Here is a 17881-nt window from a genome sequence, read left to right on the forward strand (position 1 = left end):
GTCCCTTATGATATTGCTAATAATTGAGTTCTTAAATGACGGAGGACTTGGCGATACGCCACTTGTGACTGCTGCTGAATCTGTCATGATTCCTTACTGCCGAGTAGCGTAATCATTAATTATTCAATTAATAAATTCTGTCAAATAAATAGAAAAAAAGTACAAACAATTACAAGCAAAACAAAACATTTAAGTACACTAAATAAAATGAAATATAACTAAATACAGTAATGAAAACTTAGCTTCGTTTTGTCTTCCACCGGTATGCATTCGATTATGAAGGTAACCAAAATATATTATATCGCGACAGCAACTAACTTCCTAAAAACAACCACTGAAGTACACTCGTATTCAGAGAAACAATTTAGCACTCAAAAACGTAGAAAAACGGAAAAAAAAATGGACTATTCATCAAATAAAAATCACTTTCTTCTACACAGCTCAAATTCACTGCCACATGCTACGGCGACGCTAGCGCCAAATCCAAATAAATATTCATCAATTATCTTTAATTTTCACACACCGAAATCTTTCAACAATTGGGAAAGAGAATACAGCTGTTTATGACCGATCATAAAAATTGCCTGCAAGCCGATTACAACGAGTCGGCAGCGTATCCTCTGTTCTCAAAACTTAAAGAAATAACATCTGTGTTGCAAATAGTCTGTATCCAGTTCTCAAATGTAGTAATACTGAATACTTTCTTCGCAAGTTTGTATTGTAGGTGATTTTTTAAAAGTAATAGGCCTGCAGATTTAAATTTTAATATGAATAAGAGACAAGGGACTTTATTTAATTTTGATATTAAGAAATCTCTTATTGAAGGTGTTTGTGATGCAACAGATAGTGAGTCATTCACCACCACCACCAGCCCATAAAGCGATCTCCAGGATGTACAAAATGAGGGGAAAACTACCAGCACACAAGAGAAAAAGTCTGTATTCACTCGTAAGTACTTATTATAATATTATAAATTTTTAGTGATCAAAATGGGATATGTCAATGAAAATCAGCAGAAATTAATTTCATCATCATCATGAATATCAAGGATTTAGGCCTAGCGTGGCCTGTTCCGGCCAAAGATTCATCATTGAATCTTTGTCAAAGATTCAACAATGATGAATCTAAGAGGATGCCCTGGTTTTCTTTTTCCTAATGGCTTGTACTTTAAGGCTTGTTTTGATAATCTTTCTATTTTCATTCTTTGAATGTGTTCCATCCATTTATATTTATATTTTTTAAATTTTCTATTACTGATTCTTGGTTTAATTCTTTCATAATTTCTTCATTTCTTTTGTGATCAAACAGAGTATACCTTGCAGTTTTTCTCATAAACTTCATTTCTGCTGTTATTAATCTTTTCTTTGTTTGTCCTTTTGTTTTATTGTCCAGATTTCACTTCTATACAATAAGACTGGTAGGGCTAATGTATTGTAAACTTTTAGTCTAGTTTGTTTTTGAACTAGGTTTGGTTTAAATATAGAATTAATTACACCTGTTATTTTTAAATATTTTGCTATTTTTACATTTATATCATTTTCATTTTCATATGTGATCATACATCCTAGGTATAATAAAATTAGTTTAATCCTTTATCCAAGTGTGAGCAAACAAAGTTTGCGCCTGAAGTATCTTCAGGACTAGGGTAAAGTGATACAACACCAGGCCTGGCTCCCACTGAAGAGACCTCAATAAAGGTCGAAACTAGTCTGGGTAGTGGCCCTTCCTTTAATGCATAACATTAGACATATCCGCAAGGAGATGTGTTTTGCATTATTATAGGAGATACTGAGTTAGGACTGTTGGTAGCTTTCTCCACCTTTGCAACGAGTTGCCCTGGTGTTGTATCACTTTACCCTAGTCCTGAAGATACTTCAGGCGCAAACTTTGTTTGCTCACACTTGGATAAAGGATTAAACTAATTTTATTATACTCTAACCAAGTGAAAAAATAAACTTTCAACATCTTTCTCTAAATCCAGAGTAATTTATTAAAAAAGGGTGGCACACCATTTGGCAACTCCTATAGGTAGAGATGACCTGCTAATGCTTCTGCCTGGTATTTCCACTAGGGCCTGGCTCCCACTGAAGAGACCTCAATAAAGGTCGAAACTAGTCTGGGTAGTGGCCCTTCCTTTAATGCATAACATTAGACATATCCGCAAGGAGATGTGTTTTGCATTATTATAGGAGATACTGAGTTAGGACTGTTGGTAGCTTTCTCCACCTTTGCAACGAGTTGCCCTGGTGTTGTATCACTTTACCCTAGTCCTGAAGATACTTCAGGCGCAAACTTTGTTTGCTCACACTTGGATAAAGGATTAAACTAATTTTATTATACTCTAACCAAGTGAAAAAATAAACTTTCAACATCTTTCTCTAAATCCAGAGTAATTTATTAAAAAAGGGTGGCACACCATTTGGCAACTCCTATAGGTAGAGATGACCTGCTAATGCTTCTGCCTGGTATTTCCACTAGGGCCTGGCTCCCACTGAAGAGACCTCAATAAAGGTCGAAACTAGTCTGGGTAGTGGCCCTTCCTTTAATGCATAACATTAGACATATCCGCAAGGAGATGTGTTTTGCATTATTATAGGAGATACTGAGTTAGGACTGTTGGTAGCTTTCTCCACCTTTGCAACGAGTTGCCCTGGTGTTGTATCACTTTACCCTAGTCCTGAAGATACTTCAGGCGCAAACTTTGTTTGCTCACACTTGGATAAAGGATTAAACTAATTTTATTATACTCTAACCAAGTGAAAAAATAAACTTTCTACATCCTAGGTAGTTAAATGAATTCATCTGTTCTAAGATCTTGTTATCTATTACTATCTTAGTTCTTGCTGGATCTTTTCCTTTAAAGGCCATAGTTTTTGATTTTTCCGTTGATATTATCATACCATAATCTTTGGCTATCTCATTTAGATCTAAAATAGCTTTCTGTAAGTTATCTTCAGAATTTGTAATTATTATTTGATCGTCGGCAAAAAGAAGAGTGTTTAAGTTCACAGTAGGAGAAATTATTATTATTATTATTATTATTATTCAGGCCTCCATTGAGTCAAAAGACTCGTCGTGGGAGGTCCTTCCAAAGAACATAAAGTCTGTCAAGACTCATCGAGGGGAGGTCCCCCCCTAAGAAACACAAAGTCTATCATACCACTCTTTAAACTCATTGACCGTTCTTGCTCCCACCACTCCATCAGGCAAGGCATTCCACGGATCAACCACTCCTTACCCTCTTGCTCAAGTTTCCTTTCGTAACTTCCAGGGATGGCCTCTTGTCATCACTCCTTCCCGCTGTTCAACCAAGCAAAAGAACTCCCCAATGTCAACCCTGTAACCACCTCTCAACAGTTTAAAAGTCTTAATCATATCACCTCTCCTTCTTCTATCCACCAAACTCTGCAGTCCACATTCCCTCAGCTGATCCTCATAACTATGCTTGTACAGTCCTGAAACCATCTTTGTCATCTGTCTTTATATCCTTTCCAGTTAATTTATCCCCTTCAAATCCTGGGGACCAAATCTGAGAACAATAGTCCAAGTGTGGTCTGATCAGAGATTTATACAACGGAATGATAACCCTCTTATCTCTGCAGGTCAGTGTCCTTCTCATAAATGCAGCAATCCTCTGTGTTACCTTCACCACCTTTGCAATATGTCTCCTAAACTCCAGGTTTCTATCAATCATCAACCCCAGATCTCTTGTCTACCCTACTTCCTCCAGTATAACGCCTCCCATAGAGTATGCGGCATCCCATAGATGTTTCCCAAACCTCAAGACCTTACATTTTGCTGCATTAAACTGAAACCCCCATTCATTTGCTCATCTATCTAGCTTATTCAAATCCTCTTGCAGGGCTACCACATCTGCACTATTACTAATAATCCTTCCCAGCTTCACATCATCTGCAAACAACTGAATATCCCCTTGCAATGTCGTTGATATAAAGGTTAAACAATATAGGTCCTAGTACTGAGCCCTGTGGAACCCCACTTGCAACCTTCTGTCTCCTTGAAACTGCTCCACCATACACAACTCTCTGATACCCATCAGACAGCCAATCCTGAATCCAGTTGACCAATCTGACATCCAGACCCATGTTGCAACTTAAATATCAGCCTATCATGTGGCACCCTGTCAAATGCCTTTGCTAAGTCTAAGAAAATTGCAGTATATGCCTTTCCCTCATTCAATGTTCTTGTAACTTTATTATAAAAGGCCAGCATATTGCTAAAACAAGAGCACCCTTTCACAAATCCATGTTGACTCTCACAGATAACATTACCCTCTTCTGCCCAATGCTGTATACAGTCCCTCACTACTTTCTCTGAGATCTTAACAACTACTGATGACACACAGACTGACCTATAATTAGACACTTCCAGTCTGTTACCACCCTTATGCAATGGCACTATCTTACCTTCCTTCCATTCCCTGGGCATCTTTGCCAAAGCCAGACTTTCATTGAAAAGCCAGGTTAAAGGCACTGTCAGTTCCCTAGCACATTCTCTCAAACCTCGTGGTGAAATACCATCCAGTCCCACAGCTTTACTGACATCCAGAGTACTCAGTATCTGAAACACCTTGATTGAAATTTTTATTCTATTTTATTATTATTTCATTTAAGTAGATATTAAAAAGAGTTGCTGAGAGGGGGACATCCCTTTCGGACCCCTTGGTTTATCTCTCTCGTATATGATGTTCATGTTTTAATCTTATTTGTATTTGATTATTTTCTTATATACTTATGATAGCTTTCAGGATATTATTTGGTATTTGCCTTTCAATTTAATATGTTAAATAAAATGCTTGTTTTAACTTTGTCAAATGCTTTTTCAAAGTCAATAAATGCAATATGTGTTTCTAAATTGTATTCTCTTTATTTCTCTATTATTAATTTTAGGCAAAAGGCTGGGTCTATACATGATCGTCCTTTTAAAAGATAAATTTATCTTTCTTTTAATGTTAAATAAAATGCTTCTTTTAACTTTGTGAAATGCTTTTTCAAAGTCAATAAATGCAATATGTGTTTCTAAATTGTATTCTCTTCTTCTCTCTAGTATTAATTTTAGGCAAAAGACCAGGTCTATATATGATTGTCCTTTCCTAAATCCATTCTGTACTTCTAAAATAAAGTTTTCAGAATATTTCATTAGTTTGCTATTTAAAATTCTGCTATATATTTTGTAACAGGAACTTAGTATACTTATACCTCTATAGTTTCTAGGGTCATCTCTACTACTTTTTTTAAAGATAGGAATCACAATTGCTTTTTTCCATTCTATTGGGGGGGTTACCAGTTGAATAAATTTTATTTAAAAATAATAGGAGTCTTTCTTTGAATCTTGACAAATTAATTTAACGATGTTTATGTTGAATTGATATTTAATGAATTATTAATTAATAATAAAAATCAGCTAAATTAACAATTAATTAATACATTACAAAATGACCAAGGTGTTCCGTGAAAATTTCAGGATTTGTGAAGTTTTCAGGATTTTGTTTGGCAAGGAAAATTCTACAAACAAATAGAGGGGACAGCCATGGGTTATCCACTCTCCCCACCCTTGGCCAACTTTTATATGGAGACTTTTGAAGAGAAAGCCTTAAACTCAGCCCCACAAAAACCAACCATATGCCTTCGCTATGTTGATGATGTGTTCACTATTTGGCCACATGGCTCCAATGCACTCCTCTCCTTCCTAACACACTTAAACAACCAACCCCCCAGAATCAAGTTCACCCTGCAAGAGATAAAAAAACTGTCTTCCTTTCTCAGACACACTAGTCACCTGCCAGCCTGATGGAACCTTGGTTTTCTCAGTTTATACAAAACCCACCCATACAGGCAGTACATTCACCAATAACCCCCCCCCCCCCCCCACACACACATGCACACAACAATATGGAGTCATTAAGACACTATACAACAGGTCTAAACTTATCTGTTCAAATGACAATGCTCTAACCACAGAACTAAACCACATTCAACACTTTCTCAGATTTGGCTACACCCCCCCCCAAAAAAAAAAAAATCCAAAAAATAAGGTAATTGAAGTAATAAGGTAATTTACCATTAAGGTAATCGAGGGTCGGTAGGTGTCGCACTGATATGATTGTCGGCTTGTTGAGAGCTCCTGAAAAGATCAGTAGTATTTTATGTTATCATTGGCAATTTTACTAGAATTTTACGTAGTATTGTTTGCTTTTTGTATCTTAGTGTATCTGTGCGATTATTGTGTGTTTTCTGTGTTATTTTAATTATTATTTTTAAGATAAGATAGCGTCCACATGGCACCAATTAAAAAAAAATGGCAGCCAGGTCGGCATGTTTGTTTAAGAATTTTAATATAAAAGAGTTTATGCAATGTGCTGTCTGTGAGATGTATGCTTTGCGAAGAGCAGTTGGAGTCTGGTTAGATGGCGTAGTAAAGTAAATATGTGCAGAAAGTATAAGGAGAATGAAGATCTAAAGTGTGTTTCGGGTGGTGAGAGTGATATCATTAAAGAAAATCAGAATATAGTAAATAGTGATGTGATAAGATATTGCGAGGTAGTACCAGATAGGTGTGAGAGCAACGTTAAAAGTGTAAATGAAGGTAGAAATACAGAACGAATCGATGATTCAAATGATAATGAAAATGGTGAGATAGATGCAAGTAGTAAAATCGCACGGTTGAGCGGAGCGATACATAGAACGAAGCAGCAACTGGAGCGTATGCAAAAATGTGTACCGAACGTGCCAACTAATAAACGCTGAAAGTCTGATACGAAAAATAAGAGAATGTTCGTAAACGTAAATAAAATGAAGGAGGGAGTGCTGTACGGAGATTCGTTATTAAGAGGTGTGATAGTTGAGAGTTTGATGAAATCGTACCAACTGGGTGCGAACAAAGGACGTTCAGCGAGTCTATTAGAGCACAAAAACAGTTGGTGAAAGAAATGATAATCGTGGCAGGAACAAATGCTTTGAAAGCAGACAAAATGGAAATGATAGAAGATGTGAGGGAATTACTTAAGGTAGCAAAAGAGAAGAGTGAGAGAGTTAGGATGGTGAGTATCTTACCGCAGTATGACAGCGAAGTGTTTAGAAGGAGGGCCATAATTGCCAATGACTTTATGCGTGGGTTATGCATAGAGAGTGGTGGGGAATTTGTGGATGTGTGGAATGAATTTTGATGGGCGAAAGGACTTATATAAGATGGATGGGTTATATTTGAATGGAGTTGGTGTACGGAGACTTGAAAAAGTGTAGATGAATGCAGTGGAAGTGGATGTACAGACTCAGGGAAACTAGATTTATTAAGGGGGGAGGAAGTAGATATGCAGACTTTAGGGAGGCAGTTGAGTGTATGAATGAGTATAATATGCCCGAGCGAGTACAAAGGATAACAAATCAGAATGGGATAGTTAGTATAAGGCATCAAAGTAGGGATGGGACTAACAGTCTCCTGCAATTCATGTACACTAATGCCAGGAGTATTAGGAACAAGAAGGAAGAGTTTTGGGCCATGGTTGGCACTTCCAGGCCACAGGTTGTTGGTATTAGTGAAACATGGCTGACAGAAGATGATAAAGCTAGTGGGATTAAATGTGACGGGTATAGCGTGTTCAGGAGTAACAGGGAGAATTAAAAGGGGGGGGGAGAGGAGGAGTGTTAATGATGATAGCTGATGAGTTGCAGCCAAGGAGTATAGAAGTTGAACTGCAGGATAGAGAAAAGAGCACATTTGAGGCTATTTGGCATGAATTAGAGGCTAGCAGAACAAAATATACAATTGGATGCTGCTATAGTCCAGGTGATGGAATAGATGGTGGGGATAGTATGCATAGGCAAATAGAAGAAATGAGCAGAAGGAGGGTAATTATTATGGTAACATTGACTGGAAGGAGGAGAGGGCACATTGGAGGAAGGAATTGGATTTTATGCAGTTATTAAGGGACGACTATCTGCAACAGCATGTAATGGAAAATACTAGGGGGCAGAGAGTGCTTGACCTAGTAATCGCATCTGAGAATGTGGCTGTAACGAACATGACCATGTTGCCACCAATTGGTGAGAGTGACCATAAGGTCATGACTTGGGAGGCAGCTAAAGGAATGGAATTTACAATTAAGACAGGATACATGTGGAATTACCGGGCTGGTAAGTATGACAAGCTTAGGAGTGTGCTTGGCTCTGTGCCATGGCATGTAAAACTGCAAGGGCTGGATGTTGATAGTGCATGGGAGGTGGTTAAGAAGTGTTTGCAGGAGGCAATGGTTGACTGTATACCAAGAGTCCGAATAATAAATCAAGTAGGGGTTAAATGGATGAATAACACTATTAAGCTTGAGCTGCAAAAAAAGAAACAATTGTGGAGGGAATTTAAGGAAAAAGGTGACCAGCAGGTGCAGGAACAGTATAAAGTTCAGGCCAGAAAGGTAACAAGGGTGGTAAGAAAAGCAAAAGCGGATTATGAAAGAATATTGGCCATGCAGGCTAAAGAGAATCCCAAATTTTGCTTGCAACATATTGAAAAGTTTTTTTCAATATGTTTCAAGCAAAAGGAAAAATGTTCATGGCAGAATGATTTTAAAAAATGCTGAGGGTAAGGAGGTAACCGAATCAGTCGATATACTGAAATTACTGAGCGAGCACTTTGCATGAGTATATCATCCAGGTGGTCATATTGCAGGAATGGAAGAAGCAACAGGCTTATACTGGAATTGTGATGAATGAAGTAGAGGTAAATAGTCTATTACAGAACCTCAATGTCAATACATCTGTGGGATTAGATGGCATACCAGCTCGTGTCGTACGTGAAGCAGCTAAAGAATTGTCAGTGCCCTTGACCATTTTGTTTAATTTGAGCCTCTGGTCTGGGTCAGTCCCAAGTGGGTGGAAAGAGAGGAAAATAGTTCTGCTGCATAAGGGTAGTTCTTCCACGGCTGCTGTTGAAAATTACTGGGCCAATCAGCATAACAGGAATCGTTATCAAGGTCTTGGAGAAAATAGTCAAGAGGAAAATACAAGATTGGATAGATGAAAATGGGATACTGTATCGGGGACAGCATGGTTTTGTGAAGGGTAGGTCATGCCTCAGTAACTTGCTCACGTATTATAACACAGTGACGGCTGAACTGGATAAAGGGTTGGTAAGATGGATAGGAGGATGGTTGATGGAGAGATATCAGAGAGTGGTTTATTCAGGAGTAAAGTCCAAAAGACGACCTGTGACCAGTGGTGTGCCACAAGGATCTGTTCTTGGACCACTGCTGTTTAATTTGTTCATTAATGACATAGAAAAGGATCTGAGAGGAACAGTTCATTTGTTCGCGGATCATGCAAAGTTGGGTAGGGCAATAGTGAATGCAGATGATATCAAAATTTTGCAGGATGATTTGGATAGATTGGAGGTCTGGGATAAGGAGAATGGATATCAATTTAATGTGGCAAAATGTAAGGTTATACATTTTGGGTGAAAAGATTAGCAGTTTACTACATTGGTGGAACTGTACTCCAGGAAATTGATGAGGCAAGAGATTTAGGAGTGTTGGTGGATAAGGAGTTGAAGTTTTTTTTTTTTTTTTTTGGGGGGGGGGGGGGGGCACATTGCAAAAGTGGCCAAATCAGCTCAACAAATCACTTGGTTGCTGAAGAATATGTTGACGAGTAGAGACAAGCATGTTATTGTTCCTCTGTATCGAGCCTTGATAAGACCCCATCTCGACTACTGTGCTCAGATTTGGTCACCTAGGTTTCTTCTTGATGGGGAGGAGGTTGAGAGGATCCAGAAGCGAGTGACCAAGATGATAGCAGGTCTGTGGAATGAACCTTATGAGAACAGGTTGAGGATTTGTGGGTTGCAGAAATTGGTTGATAGGCAGAGGAGGGGGAGATATGATTGAGACATTCAAATTACTGAAGGGTTTCTATAAAATTAATTCAGAAGATATTTTTGAGAACAGGGCTGGTTGTGGGAGGACTAGGGGACATCCATGGAAGCTGGGCAAGAGTGTGGTTAGTAAGGGTGTTAGAGCTGAGTTCTTTACTTTTAGAGTGGTGAATGAGTGGAATGGGCTGCCAGAGTCTGTGGTGAGTGCTGTGACAGTGAATGAGTTTAAGTCAAGGTATGATAGATACTGTGTGAATGTCGAATAGTTGTAATGAACATGATTTGGGGCCTCCCTCGATGAGTCTAAGGACTCCCTGGAGTTGCCCATAATAATAATAATAATAATAAACCACAACCCTCCTTCCCCCTTCACAACAAGGATTACTCTAAATCCATCACCATTCCCTATATCCGATGCACCTCGGAAAAAATTACAAAAATCCTAAAAGAACATGACTTAGCTTCTTGTTACAGACCATATAAAAAATTGGCATCCCTTATCCTCTCCACTAAAGACCAACCTTCCCCCCCCCTCCCCCAGTGTATACCAGGTCCTTTGCAGTTATAAGCTGTCCTACTTTGGCGCAGGACAGCTAATATCAGAATTTCAGAACACAAGGATTTCATCCGGTTTCACCAATACAGCCACTCTGGTCTTGCAGACCATGCGCTGGATACCTGCCATAGAATACGGTGGAAGAAAGCCACGTTAATACACTGTAGTAAATTCAAATACGAAAGGCAATTAATGGAATCAGCCGCAGCCCTAAGAAACAATCCAAACCTTAACAAATTTGGTTGCATTAGACTGCCCCAAATTTGGGAAACCTACATTAGAAGACCTTCAGCCCAATCGGCCAAGAATACCAACATTGCCAACTATGGGGCACCATCAGAACTTTTAGGAGAAAGAATAGCTTCCTGCTTCGTCCTCATGTGCTGTGCTTGCATGCACGCATCTTGTTTTTAAGTTCCTGTGAAAATGGCAAGTGACGTTGCCGAAATATTGGAAGTGTATTAAAATTTATTTTAATGTATATTCTATTGTAGATTGTAATTTCCTTAAACTATTTATAATAATAATGTATAACCAACATCTAAGCCCTTCCACGAGATTTGTGAAGTGTTCCGTCATAGGAAAGTTTGGGAAACGCTGGGTGGATGAATAAAGAGGTTAAGCATGCAACCTGAAGGAAGAAGGCATTATGGGGGTTAGGGCAGCATAACATGGGTGGTAATAATCATTAATTGGTAAGAGTAGCAAAAGTGCAATATGAGCAGAAATTTGCTAATGAAACTAAATGAGCAGTTCAGAAAGATATTTCATCCTCATGAATATAATATCATGCAGAGTGCGAGTGTCATGGAAAAGGAGAAGAAGAAGCGACTGAGTGTGAGCAAGCATGAGATATACAGAAATTGAGTAAACTTCATGTTAATAAGGCTGTGGGAGCTGATATATTACCATGTGTTCTGAAGGAATGTATCAGGGAGGTGACATCTGCCTTGGCATACTTGTTTAACATAAGTTTTGGCTAAGTTCTTTCAAAGGAATGGACCTCCAAGCTACAAAGACTACAGAACAAGTGCCTGCGAATGATACTGGATGCTCCATGGTTCATCAGGAACAACCAGATCCACCGGGACATAAATATCCCCTACATCTATCCACTATTACACTCCCTAGCAGAAAAATTCTTTATGAAGACATCTACGTTCAAACCAACTAATACAACATGCCAGAAACTATGACGGTAATGTCCACTGGAAACATAAAAGACCGAAAGCCATCCTAACACTCAATGATGTATAACCACTTCTGCCTACTCAGGGCGAGCTAAATAGCTCACAAATCTCTCCCATCACTGCTACCGAAACAGACAACAGGGAATATAAAAAGCGTCAAGCTTCACCTTTTGCGCCATATATATTCTGCATTCAAAGGAATGGAGGACAGCAAATTCTACTACTTCATAAAAGAGATAACAAGACTCTGGTTTAAAAATTGGAGGCTAATCTGTATGTCAGATGTTATGGTTAAAGTGTTGGAGAGGTTAGAGGACCATGATCCAGAACTGGGTTAAAAACAGTGGCATTATCTTTGAACAACAGTATGGATTTGCTAAAAGAAGGTCATGTTTTAGTAATCTACTTACTTATTACAGTAAGGTGACAGGTGTACTGGACAAGGAAGTTGCATACATAGTGGTGTACTTAGATTTTGCAAAGGCATTTGATAGATTATCACATGATAACTTGATAGTTAAATTGGAACAGATGGGATCAGATAATGGATTAGTACTTTAGACTGGAGATGGCTATGTGATAGATATCAAGAAGAGAAGATACCAGAAGAGAAATTCACTAGCAACGTACCTTAAGGATCTGTTTTAGGATCACTACTGTTTTACTTGTAAGTTAATGATATTTGGAGGTTTGAATGGAGATATTCAATTGTTAATGATGCAAAGTTGGGAAGAACTGTGTGTGTGTGTGTGGGGGGGGAATAGAGCAAGTGCAGACTGAGTGAATGGACATGGAGTAGGATAGCCTGTTTTAGTTTTCAAAAGGATGAAAAGATATTGGAATAAGTCAAGAGGAGATTAACTAAGGTGGTTTCTGGTCTCTGGAATGTTGATTATGAAGAAAGGTTGAGAAAATCCAATTTGCAGAGTCCAGTGGATAGGAGGAGGAATAAGTTGGTAAGGGATCAGATTAATGCAGAATGGGTTTTTCATAGAATACTTGAAGAAAAAGAAGTGATTACTGAAAGCTGTATAAGGAGGGTGTGAGCAAGAGTGAGAAGTAGGGGTTTTTTTGCATGGAGAGTGGTGAATGATCAGAATGCATTACCCGAAAGTGTGGTAACTGTGGGTGCATTCAAGGCAGAGCAAATATGATTCCATGGAGTTCTGATGATAATATTGTTAATAATAATAATAATATTTGTACATGAAGAAAGTTTTTTACCTTGAGTAATATACGTTAAAGATGCCAAGCTATTTTACACCTGGTTTTACTCTATTTCCCAAGTAAGCAAACAGACAAAAGAGTCAAGTTTGCACCTGCACGTATTGCAAGTCAAGGCAACTCGTGGTAAAGGTAGAATAAGCTCTGATCACTATTCTTAATATTTACCCTTAATGCAAAGCCCATCTCCTTGAGGAGATGTATGATGCTATGTATTAAAGGCAAGGGGCCATTACCCAGACCAGTTTCGACCTTTATGGAGGTCTCATCAGTGGGAGCCAGGCTTAGGAATACCAAGATTTAAGTAATACAGAGATTATAAGTATTTTACCAAAACAAGTTACCATAAGGTGTTTTGACCTTATTAAATAAAAATCTCAGGATGAAGGATATATGAAGAAAGTTTTTTACCTTGAGTATAATATATTTTAAAGATGCCAAGCTATTTTAAACCTGGTTTTACTCCATTTCCCAAGTAAGCAAACAGACTTGCACTACTTTGCGGGTAAGCTAGACTTGCAATACGTGCAAGGGCAAACTTGACTTGTTTGTCTGTTTGCTTACTTGGGAAACGGAGTAAAACTAGGTTTAAAAATAGCTTGGCATCTTTAACAAATATTTGTATATATGATTATATGAAATGTATTTAAAGATTTCAACATAAAAAAGTACTACAGAAATTAAATTTGCTTGCTTAATAAATAATTTGTAAAAATAAAATAATTCATCTTTTTTATTATTATTCTGTTCTTGTGCCAGAATTCAATTTTAAGTTCTGTGAATTTCTTTTTCTTTCTACTCACCTACTCCATTGTCAGATAGGTTTACTTTTATTTCATTACCAGATGGTGTAATCACTGTAGCTACCACTACAGCATCGACAACAGGAGTATAATGTTTGTCTAATTTGGCATATATTTTAAGATATTCTGGTTTGTCTAGGTCCAGTTTACTTAACCATGACTGTAGACGGATTAGTTCATTTGTTGGTTTGGTGGGTTCAGAATAAACAGACACTTCAATATATGCTGGAGTACTTTCTTTGTGGCTTAGACTAATTGTATAGTTTCCAGGCTGCAGATTATAAATGAATAGCAATAAATTAACAGGGCATAGTAAATTAATGTTATTAAATGCATGAAATTTGAATCCTCTAAATTAGTTTCCCCATTACTAAAGTTATAAAATAAGCTCTATATTTTTTATATTTATATTTTATTTTTATATGGTGAGTAAGAGTGACTAACTTGAAGAGAGGGATAGATGAGCTGAAAGAGGAGGTGGAATGTCTTCTGAATGAGATGAGAAGTATGAAAGATGAGATTAGGAGAATGGAAGAGATGAATGCAAGACGAATCAGAGTAGGAGTAAGAGAGAGTTTTTGGAATGATAGAAGAGTAGAGAATAGAAACAGTAGGAGAGATGGAATGAGAGAGAGAGAGAGGAATGGGTATGCTAGACAATGAGAGAATAGGAGCAGTAGAAGAGAGGGAATGATAGAAGAGGAGAGAACATAAACAGCAGAAGAGAGGGAGTGAGAGAGAGAGTTATGGCAATGATAGAAGAGGAGAGAATGAAAACAGTCATAGAGAAGAAATGAGAAGGGAGTGCCGGAACCAGGGATAGAGTGATGCCAGAATAGCAGGTAAGTAGGGGAACACAGAGAGAAAGGGCTAGAGGAGAGAGAGAGATGCAGGTGAGCAATCAAGGAACAGAGTGGTAAGACGTGTGATGTATGAATCCTTGGTGTGCAAGATAAGATGCCAGAGGAGTGTTTGCCCGGAGGGATGATAGATAGTGTGGCTATGGAAATTAAGAGGGGTGAAAGGATCGATGAAATGATTGTGATGGTCGACACGGATGACTTGAGTGGCAATATAAATCGGGGGGCAAGAAATCGGCGATTCTTGCTTCAGGCTGTGCAAAAGAAAATGCAGAGAGGAAAGATTGTGTGTGTGTGTTGCCCAGGAATGATAGTGATGAGCTGAGCAGAAGGGCAGTAATACTGAATAGCATAATAGCCAGAATGTGTCAGAAGAGAAGATTGGAATATGTGGATGCCTGGAGGGCATTTGAGGATAGAAGGGAACTTTAAGCAAGAGACAGCTTGCATTTGAATGAGGAAGGATGAAGACATCTGAAGAGATTGCTGTTTTCTGAATGAGTCAGTGTTTCAATGCAGGGAAACTAGAATTCCCAGGGGGGCCTTGTGTGAGAATGGGTGCTTGGGGGAAGGGGGATGACATAAGGTTACACTAAGTCCAGTGAGGTCAAGAGGGGATAATGATAGGTATAGTAGCAGTGACATTTTTATGCTTTATACTAATGTCAGCAGTATCCGAAATAAAGGAGATGAATAGGTGGTGTTGATAGCATCAGCCTGGCCAAAGATTATTGGGATCTCTGAGACATGGTTGGCGGAAGATGATATAGTAACAGTAGCAGGTTACAGCATTTTTCTGCAGGATAGGAGGGGAAAACATGATGGGGGAGTACTGCTTATGATAAGTGATGACTTATGTGTCCTCTAAGAATTGAGGCTTTGGAAGGTAGCGACACTAATGGTTTTGAAAGCATACGATGTGAGGTAGAGGTGGGCAAGACAGGATATTTAGTGGGGCGATTTTAACTACAGCAGTATAAGCTGGGAAGAGGAAAATGCATGTAGTAATAGGGGGATGGAATTTCTAGAATTCTTGAGGGACAAATTTCTTAGGCAACATGCAATAGAGGGAACATGAGGTTCAGGAGTTTTGGATTTGGTCATAGCGTCAGAAGCGCTGATAATAAGTGAGATGACATCTCTTCCACCAGTTGGAGAGAGTGACCATGTGGTTTTAACTTGGAAGATGAATAGTCATGCAGGAGTATCAAAGAAAAGGGAATGCACGTGGAATTATAAGGCAGGTGATTATAATAGTCTTAGGTATCAACTAGGGGCAGTTCCATGAAATGCAGAATTGGAAGACCAGGATATCATTAGTGCTCGGGAAACTGTGAAAGAATATTTGTTAGCAGCAATAGTAAGCTGTATTCCATGAGTGAAGAATCGGACACAATTTGGTGTAAAATGGATGACAAACAGTATCAAGCAGGAACTGCAGTTAAAAAAATAGATTATTGAAGACATAAGGAGAGGGGTGGAGGACAGATACACGAAGAATACAAGATGCAGGCCAGGAGAGTGACTAGTTGGTGACTAAGGCAAAACTGGAATATGAAAGGAGATTGGCACTAATATCCAAAGAAAATCCTAGGGAATTTTTTAGCTATGTGGCCAGTAAGAGGAGAAATAATTGTGGAATGACATTGTGGGATAAAAATGGGAATAGAGTGACTGATGCAGAGAACATAGTGGAGTTGTTTAATGAGCACTTTATTACCACTCTCCAAGATTGGACTTTTACAAAGTACCTGACTTTCATGTTCCCCCTCCCTCCAAGTTATTGTGATTTTTCTCTTTGTTCCTAATTTATGGAAACCAGTATGGGTTTGTGGAGATCTATCTAAATTATAATAATAATTTGCAGTAAAGAGAAAGTAAATATTAAAAAATATCTCCAATTTTGATATCAATCTCAATGCCATTTGCTTTCATAATGTGATCTTTATAGAGAGTGAATAAAAGGAGAAATAATGTGTATACATCCTGCAGTTCTAACAATTAAAGTGTAGACTGAATCTGAATATTGCTCTTTAAAATGTTCCATTTATGCTATATAATTGTGTCATTTTGTCTTGGCACCATATTATATATTTTTCCAAATCTACAAAACTTAAATACAGATCAGAGGGAAAATGATGGTAATGGCTTTCAGAGTATATGGTTTGAGATAGAAGAGCATAAGAAAAGATATTTCATGAGATGCTGCTATAGACCAGGAAATATAAATGGTAGTAATTAGAAAAGGGTTAGGCCAATGGATGCTTGGAGGAATCGGGACAACATCAGGTAACATCGATTCCAGTGGGGGGAGTCCAGAGGGGACAATGATAGTTATAGAAGCAGTGGCATTTTGATGCTGTACTAATGCCAGGAGTATCCAAAATAAAGGAGATGAATTGGTGGTATTGATAGCATCAGCCCGGCCATAGATTATTGGGATTGCTGAGACATGGTTGACAGAGGATGATATAATAACAGGAATTGGAGTGGCAGGGTACAGCATTTTTCGGCAGGATAGAAAAGGAAAACGTGGCGGTGGTGGTGTACTGCTTATGATAAGTGATGACTTATTATTATTATTATTCAGGCCTCCATGGAGTCAAAAGTCTCCTTGTGGGAGGTCCTTCCTAAGAAACACAAAGACTATCAAGACTCATCGAGGGAAGGTTCCCCCCCCAACTAAGAAACACAAAGTCTATCACACCACTCCATCAGGCAATGCATTCCATGGATCAACCACCCTCCATGCAAAGAAACTGCTCCTCACTCTCAGTTTCCTTTCGTAACTTCCAGGGATGCCTCGTCATCACTTCCCCCTGCTGTTCAACCAAGCAAAACAACTCCCCAGTGTCAACCCTGTAACTACCTCTCAACAGTTTAAAAGTCTCAATCATATCACCTCTCCTTCTTCTATCCACCAAACTCTGCAATCCACATTCCCTCAGCCGATCCTGATAACTATCATTGTACAGTCCTGATAACTATCATTGTACAGTCCTGAAACCATCTTTGTTATCCACCTTTGTACCCTTTCCACAGTTAATTTATCCCCTTCAAATCCTGGGGACCAAATCTGAGAACAATAGTCCAAGTGTGGTCTGATCAGGGTATTATACAACGGAATGATAATTGTTTTATCTCTGCAGGTAAGTGTCCTTCTCATTATTGCAGCAATCCTCTGTGTTACCTTCACCACCTTTGCAATGTTACCTATATTTCAGGTTTCTATCAATCATCAAATCCAGATCTCTTGACTCCCCTACTTCCTCCAGTATAACTCCTCCCATAGAGTATGCAGTGTCCATCGATGTTTCCCAAACCTAAAGACTTTACATTTTGCTGCATTAAACTGAAACCCCC

At 38.5% G+C, this 17881-nt stretch overlaps 1 protein-coding gene across 2 annotated transcripts in view; it reads right to left on the reverse strand.

Annotated features, from left to right (window-relative positions):
- LOC150101792 (calcium-activated chloride channel regulator 1-like) overlaps positions 1–17881 on the reverse strand; it is a 252305-nt gene that overhangs the window by 49877 nt on the left and 184547 nt on the right. For both annotated transcript variants that reach the window (XM_090400230.1, XM_090400231.1), the window contains exon 11: positions 13659–13929. In XM_090400230.1, the coding sequence (XP_090256356.1) occupies positions 13659–13929 (271 nt within the window). The remainder of the gene's footprint in view (positions 1–13658; positions 13930–17881) is intronic.

This window comes from Typopeltis vanoorti, chromosome 11 (genome assembly GCF_054136105.1).
Source record: "Typopeltis vanoorti isolate ZY-2024b chromosome 11, IOZ_Tvanoo_1.0, whole genome shotgun sequence".
NCBI lineage: Eukaryota > Metazoa > Arthropoda > Arachnida > Uropygi > Thelyphonidae > Typopeltis > Typopeltis vanoorti.